Source organism: Argentina silus (assembly GCF_951799395.1).
Source record: "Argentina silus genome assembly, chromosome: 9".
Classification (NCBI taxonomy): Eukaryota; Metazoa; Chordata; class Actinopteri; order Argentiniformes; family Argentinidae; genus Argentina; species Argentina silus.
The window spans coordinates 22202971-22210577 of NC_139663.1; the positions used below are offsets into that span (position 1 = coordinate 22202971).

Consider the following 7607-nt stretch of genomic DNA (forward strand, 5'->3'; position numbering starts at 1 on the left):
AAGGAAATGCAAGAAATTCCTCTGTTATTTCAAAGTTGACATTTTGTTTTACTCTTTCAATTTTCGGCCAATATATTTGACTGTATTTGGCTTTAACGTTACTCTGCCCCTGTGATTGTGGCCTGCTCCCTCTTTTTGAAAAATCCTATATGACCCTTGAGCCAAAAAGTCCACCCCTGTGACCACAGGCAGGGCTTAAGGGTCAGGTGTCAGGCGTCAGGGGTCAGGCCTCAGGCGTCAGGCCAGCCTCAGGTGAAGACTGATGAGCGGGGTGTGGTTGGGACCAGCCTAACGAGCCTCTGATTGGGATAAGACCATTAAAGAAGACCTTTAGATCACAGGGGCTGAAGCTCTGATGGAGAAAATTACCTCAGACCGAGCCCTTTCATGTGCCTCTGCCATTTAGATGAGATGAAACCGAGGGACGGCGTACCACCGTGTGATGTGGCCCCTTTTGATCTCTCGCCATTTCATCAGGTGATGGGAAGCTTCTTTTTTTCATTTTTTCCCCCCTCACACTCTCAAAGTCGTGATTCTACTCAAGTCGAGTCTTTATGTCGGTGCTTGAGTACATTGTGTACGCTGCCTCGGCCAATCGAATCTGGCCTCCAAAATAATAGTGTTTTCAAAAGGAAGGTTCCCAAATACAAAGATATGGATGTACATTCAATCAGATGCAGTAAGGGGTTAGCCTCGATCAGGTTAGCCTCTACTGTATCTCACACAGACAGACAATGCTGACAATATTACCACTCAGACACTGGATCAGACCACCTATGTTGTAGTCAAAAGTAGACCCATGTGTAGACCCCCAGTGTCCGGTTGATGTGGAGTTTCAAGATTTGTCCACAAGATGGCGCCACCTTCCCAGTTTGAGCACCCACAATCTCTGCCCTGAGAAGACGTGGACTTTTTCTGGGAAGAGAGAGAGTGCCTGCTAACCAGCCAGCCAGCCAGCCTGCTAACCAGCCTGCCAGTCAGCCTGGCAGCCAGCCAGCCTGCTAACCAGCCAGCCTACTAACCAGCCAGCCTACTAGCCAGCCAGCCAGCCTACTAACCAGCCAGCCTACTAGCCAGCCAGCCAGCCTACTAACCAGCCAGCCTGTCAGCCTGCTTGTTTAGCCTGCTTCTGCTTGGGGGTGGGGGTCCAGGGGAGGGGGTGTGTGGGGGGGGGGTGGGTGGGTGGTTGTGTAAGTTGAATCTTGACATGAACCTTGTGTTGACTCAGCGTTTTTGCAGAGTAGAGTTCAAACGTCATCGGTAGAGATTAGAGGGGGATTTCAGGCCTTTTCCCGCTCAGTGAAAAGGCGGGTGGATATTCTGTGGTTTGCACATTACATTTTTTTTTGACTCCCTCAATGTTCTTCTGTGAATCTTTCTCTCTTCTCTTCTCTCCCTTTTTCTCCCCTTCCCTCTCTGTTTATCACTCTCTGACTGCTGTCTACCATCTGTGTGTGTTTCATCCACACATGAGAACTCTTAACTACTACCACCCCCTCCCTCCCTCCCTCTCCAAGTGTGACAATAACATTGCCCTTGCAGCAGACATCAAACAACGTTTGTGAACTGCCTGTTTTCGCCGCAGATCGCAGATCTTTGACTCGGGGGCGCGGGCGTCTCCACTGACCTTGCCTCCAGGTGGTGTTGAGGTAGGGGGGCCAGGGGGCCGTCTGTGCCCCAGGGTCGGGCTGTCGTCGTTGGGGTGCCTGAGGGCGAGGCCTGGGCCCACTATCCCTGCACCTGGAGGTCATGGCGGTGTGTGGATGTCAGGCTGTTTTAATCAGGCCGGCTGCTGAAGCAGAGGCCTCGCTCCTCCTCCCTCTCCCTGTGTGTGAGTGTGCGTGTGTGTGTGTGTGTGTGAGCGTGCGTGCGTGCCTGTGTGTGTTGGTGTGCTCCCCTCCCTGTGTGTGTGTGTGTGTGAGCGTGCGTGCGTGCGTGCCTGTGTGTGTTGGTGTGCTCCCCTCCCTGTGTGTGTGTGTGTGTGTGTGTGTGTGAGCGTGCGTGCGTGCGTGCCTGTGTGTGTTGGTGTGCTCCCCTCCCTGTGTGTGTGTGTGTGTGTGAGTGTGCGTGCGTGCCTGTGTGTGTTGGTGTGCTCCCCTCCCTGTGTGTGTGTGTGTATATGTGTGTGTGTGTGTGAGTGTGCGTGCGTGCGTGCCTGTGTGTGTTGGTGTGCTCCCCTCCCTGTGTGTGTGTGTGTGTGTATGTGAGTGTGCGTGCGTGCGTGTGTGTGTGTGTGTGTGTTGGTGTGCTCCCCTCCCTGTGTGTGTGTGTGTATGTGAGTGTGCGTGCGTGCGCGTGTGTGTGTGTGTGTTGGTCTGCTCCCCTCCCTGTGTGTGTGTGTGTGTGTGTGTGTGAGTGTGCGTGCGTGCGTGTGTGTGTGTGTGTGTTGGTCTGTTCCCCTCCCTGTGTGTGTGTGTGTGTGTGTGTGTGTGTGTTGGTCTGTTCCCCTCCCTGTGTGTGTGTGTGTGTGTGTGTGTGTGTTGGTCTGCTCCCCTCCCTGTGTGTGTGTGTGTGTGTGTGTGTGTGTGTGTGTGTGTGTGTGTGTGTGTGTGTGTGTGTGTGTGTGTGTGTGTGTGTGTGAGTGTGTGTGAGTGTGCGTGCGTGCGTGTGTGTGTGTGTGTGTTGGTCTGCTCCCCTCCCTGTGTGTGTGTGTGTGTTGGTCTGCTCCCCTCCCTGGCTTGGCACAGCTTTGATCTCTGGGACTCAGACTCCAGACACATCTGATTCAATTATCCTCATCCACCTGTTGACTTTGAGGTCCAAGATTGCAAAGCTTGGCCCCCCAATCCCCCTTTCACGTGTGTGTGTGTGTGCTAGTGCGTGCGCACGTGTGTGTGTGTGTGTGTGTGCATGTGCGTGCGTGTGTGTGTGTGTGTGCATGTGCGTGCGTGTATGTGTGCACATGTGCGTGCGTGTGTGTGTATGTGCGCATGTGAGTGTGTGTGTGTGTGTGTGTGTGTGTGCATGTGCGTGCGTGTGTGTGTATGTGCGCATGTGAGTGTGTGTGTGTGTTCCAGTGCCGTGTTTGAGGGAAACAAGAAACGTCTGCTTGTGTTTATGTAGGCTGCTTAAAGACAGTTGCTCAAGAGACACACGAGATGTGAAATATGTACGCAGTGACTCTCATGACGGCTATACAGCGATTTATGACTCGCAGAATTGTTTGATCTGATCTGAACTGAACTGACTGAATGGCAACAGAGCCTATAGGCCTATGTTTTCATTAACTCACGTCATGTCCGTGGACGAGTCTAGAAAGCTCCCTCTTCTGGCGCAGATGAGTCACTGCAGTCTGCCCTCTCAATCGCTCTATGCCGTCTTGAACCTTTTTCGTCGTTGCAATCGTCTCCTCTGTCCAATGGTCTCCTCTGTCCAATGGTCTCCTCTGTCCAATGGTCTCCCCTGTCCAATGGTCTCCTCTGTCCAATGGTCTCCTCTGTCCAATGGTCTCCCCTGTCCAATGGTCTCCTCTGTCCAATGGTCTCCTCTGTCCAATGGTCTCCTCTGTCCAATGGTCTCCCCTGTCCAATGGTCTCCTCTGTCCAATGGTCTCCTCTGTCCAATGGTCTCCTATGTCCAATGGTCTCCCATGTCCAATGGTCTCCTCTGTCCAATGGTCTCCCCTGTCCAATGGTCTCCTCTGTCCAATGGTCTCCTCTGTCCAATGATCTTCTCTGTCCAATGGTCTCCTCTGTCCAATGGTCTCCTCTGTCCAATGGTCTTCTCTGTCCAATGGTCTCCTCTGTCCAATGGTCTTCTCTGTCCAATGGTCTCCTCTATCCAATGGTCTCCTCTGTCCAATGGTGTCCTCTGTCCAATGGTCTCCCCTGTCCAATGGCCTCCCCTGTCCAATGGTCTCCCCTGTCCAATGGTCTCCCCTGTCCAATGGTCTCCTCTGTCCAAGCTGCCATCGGGTCGGTTAGGGGTCGCTCCCCTGCGACAGTACGGTGAGTAGACTTTCTGAAAGGAGTGTGAAACTGTCAAGAAAAGCCCCATGCGACACCGCTTACTTGCACACATGGGTAGGTAGACCTTCTTCAGAGTGATGCTGGAGGACTTTACAGAGAGACAGTACCGGATGCAATGTGTGTTTGTTTACCAGGATCACCATTAGCTGCTGCACAGACAGCCACTACTCTTCCTGGGGTCCACATAGAACATAAAACATGAACCATGAAAGACATGAGTACAGAACAGTTATATAAACCCTAACCCTAACCCTAACCCTAACAACATAACATGAACAGTTATATACAAGAACAACATAACATGAACAGTTTTCTTTCTTTTTTTTAATACACACTATTCATATATGCATATTCATATTCGTCTACACAGTTCAGTTAAATTAAATCTTTAGAAAGGAGAGAGTTGTGATAGATGATGGGTTTTTTTTCATCTGTTTTCTAAAGCTGAACTTGCTGTTTGCCTGATAAACCTGTGGTAGCAGGGCATGGGTCTGTACATACATACATACATACATACATACATACATATACCAGACAGACATACATACATACATACATACATATACCAGACAGACATACATACATACATACATACATACATACATACATTCCTCTAGAAGGGATGTGATTTGGTGGATGGCTCCCACATCCTCCCCCCTCCCTCCCTCCCTCCAACGATACTGATTTATTCTATCAGTGTTAAGCTGATCTAATTGCCTCCAGTGGTTGCCCTTAATTAGCTAGCCACTGTAGACCAATTAGGACTCGTCACAATCTGTGGTGGTTCCTATTGTCATCTCTCTCTCTCTCTCTCTCTCTCTCTCTCTCTCTGTCTCTCCCTCTTTCTCTCTCTCTCTCTCTCTCTCTCCCTCTCTCTGTCTCTCTCTCTGTCTTTCTCCCTCCCTCTCTCTCTCTCTCTGTCTGCCTGCTGGTTTAAGTGTGAGGGTGAGGGAGAAGATGAATCAGGGTTTGTGGAAAGATTCCTCCTCGCTGAAGTCCTCCTTCATCTGTCGTCTGACGATCCAAGCCCAGAGTCTCTCCTAAACAAGCAGAGGAACCATCACAGAGCCAATGTTTTCAGCTCAATATTCTCCAACCCACTAAATTCTCTGAGGTCGAAACTTGAGATCTAACTTCGTGAGATCTGCGCTCGTAACTCTGAATGTTCGCGTAAATCACCAGTAAGGTCGATGACAGATTGGCGCTGAACGTCAAGTTCTGAGCGAGGATCTAAAGTCAGGGATTTTGGATTCAACAATTTCGTCGGGGTTACGAAGATTGATCTGAAAACATTGTTGTTGTTTTTTTTTTTTTTTTTTTTTTACAATTGTTACTTTCTAGTGGCTTTGTTTCTGGGTTGTCAGGAGAGAGTTAAGCCATGAATCTACTTGTTGAGCTATGAATCTATCTGTGAATCTTTGGGGAGACTGACCCCAGGTTTGTATTTATCTTGATGTATGTACACATCGTGTGGGCCTGTGGGCCCGGTCGGTGTGTGGAAACACACACACACACACACACACACACACACACGCACACACACATGCACACACACACACACACACTGACATAACAGGGACGTTTATCCTGTGGATCGGATGATAGCAGCCTGGAGTGAAATCTGTGCCAGATGTTGATCAGTGTAAACTGGGGAGTGCACACACACACGCACACACACCGTTGCACGTGCACACTTACATGCGCATGCACTGTTACATACGCACACTCACACATTATGGGTATATACACACATGCATGTGTGCACGCACACACACACACATATTCACACATTACGGGTACACATGCACACACACACAGACACACACACAGGAATACGTGCACACTCACAGGCACAGCAGAGGTTGTTTTCTTTTTTTTGTTTCGTTGTTTAGTTTTTTGCCTGCCAGGTTTATCTGTCTGAAGGCGAGGTGCAACTTTGTCAAATGTACAATAAACCTGTGTTAAAACTCAACACTCTCTCTCTCTCTCTCTCTCCCTCTCCCTCTCCCTCTCCCTCTCCCTCTCCCTCTCTCTCCCTCTCTCTCTCTCTCTCTCTCCCTCTCTCTTTCTATTTCTCTCTCTCTCTCTCCCTCTCTCTCTCTCTCCCTCCCTCTCTCTCCCTCTCTCTCTCTCTCCCCCTCTCCCTCTCCCAGGAGGAGGCCTGTGTATGAGGAGAAGAGTCCATCTCGACCCCTGGCCTCCAGTCCACTGAAGCGTTCCTCCAGGGAGGACAACAAAGCGGTCAGCCCTCAGCCCTCCTTCTGTCTGTTCATCCACCCCTCTCTTCCTCCCCTCTCTCTTTTCCTGTCCCCTCTTATTCTCAAAACCATTTCTTACGTGTACTTCCTCGACGGAGGGGGGTCTAAGTCTTCAATTTCAGGCGAGACGTATGTCTTCCATTACCTCAGGCCACCCCAGTCACAGCTCTCAGTGTTGGACACAGAGAGTTGAGTTGTTATGGAGAGTTTGACATTCCACACACTGTACCGGACATGCATACACGGCATACCGAGATACCGGTATCTATGACGACAAACACCCGGCCTGATATGGGATAGGTGAGGTGAGATATTTGGACTAATACCTTTTTTAATCAGCGAAGGTATTTCTGTGTTGATTTCTCTTCGGAACGTGAGGTGCCGGCAGTCTGCTTACGTCCGTTAAAGGCACGGCTCACCGTTAAAGGGACACTTCACTATTTGTGACACTTTTTCAAATTTTTGATTCCCATGTTGACAATTGACCCAGATTATGTCCAGCAGCTGCAATCGTTCATCTTGGAGGTAGAAGGGGTGTGAACTGGGGAAGTAGTTTCTTGCTCAATGAAGCACCAAAACGTTATTTTACAAATGACAAAGCTGCTTGTGTGACAACGTTATGCCCTTTGAGGGCTCTGAAGTGGGCATATTACCAAATACTTCTTGCAAAGTAATAGTTAGATCAAATGATTTGTCTTATTTATTTGTCTTCCTCAGTATGGTGTCTCAGGGCGCCCAAAAAACCCTCGCCAGAATCCCTGTCGGAACTCAAACTCTGTCAACAAAACTCTTTGATTTGCGAGACAACACTACAAAAGCAGTTGTATGAGCAACATCTAGACGGCTAACCTACACCGTTGGGAATTCTAAAAGGACATTTTGATGCTTAATTGAGCAAGAAATGACTTGCCTCCTTCGCTCCCGTTCTGTCTCCGCGCAGAGCGATCAATAACAACGCAAAGACCTTTAAAGACCTTCAGAACCATCCGGGTCGATCGTCACCATGGGAGACGTGTCTAAAACCTGATGTAAGGAGTCAAAAAATACCCCACCTTCCCTTTGAAGAGGGACGGCGAGGTCCCTGCTTCCCGCCTGTTTCCAATCAGGCTCGCCGTCGGCTCTCCTTTCTCTATCGCTGCTCGCCGTTATTAGACGTTTCCCTCCGTCGCCCCCGCCGACGTTGAATCACATCACGACCCGTGGAAACCCACCCTGAGTCACATCGCCCTGGAAACGTTCAAATTATATAACCTGTTTTAGGAGGAGGAGGGGGGGGGGGGGAGGGGGGGGAGGTGGGAGGAGGAGGAGGAGGAGGGGCCCCGTAACAAAAGACAGAGAAAAACAAAGTGCATGAAGGAAAGAAAAGGACAAATAGAAGAAG

The 7607-nt window shown here is 49.8% G+C and overlaps 1 protein-coding gene across 1 annotated transcript in view; it reads left to right on the top strand.

Annotated features, from left to right (window-relative positions):
- Positions 1-6419, top strand: part of LOC310809907 (centrosomal protein of 112 kDa-like) — a gene marked incomplete at its 3' end in the record, with an annotated part of 11695 nt that extends 5276 nt beyond the window's left edge. Inside the window, exon 5 of the mRNA XM_083677428.1 lies at positions 6122-6419. Within this exon, the coding sequence (XP_083533554.1) occupies positions 6122-6419 (298 nt within the window). The remainder of the gene's footprint in view (positions 1-6121) is intronic.
- Between the last annotated feature and the right edge of the window lie 1188 nt (positions 6420-7607).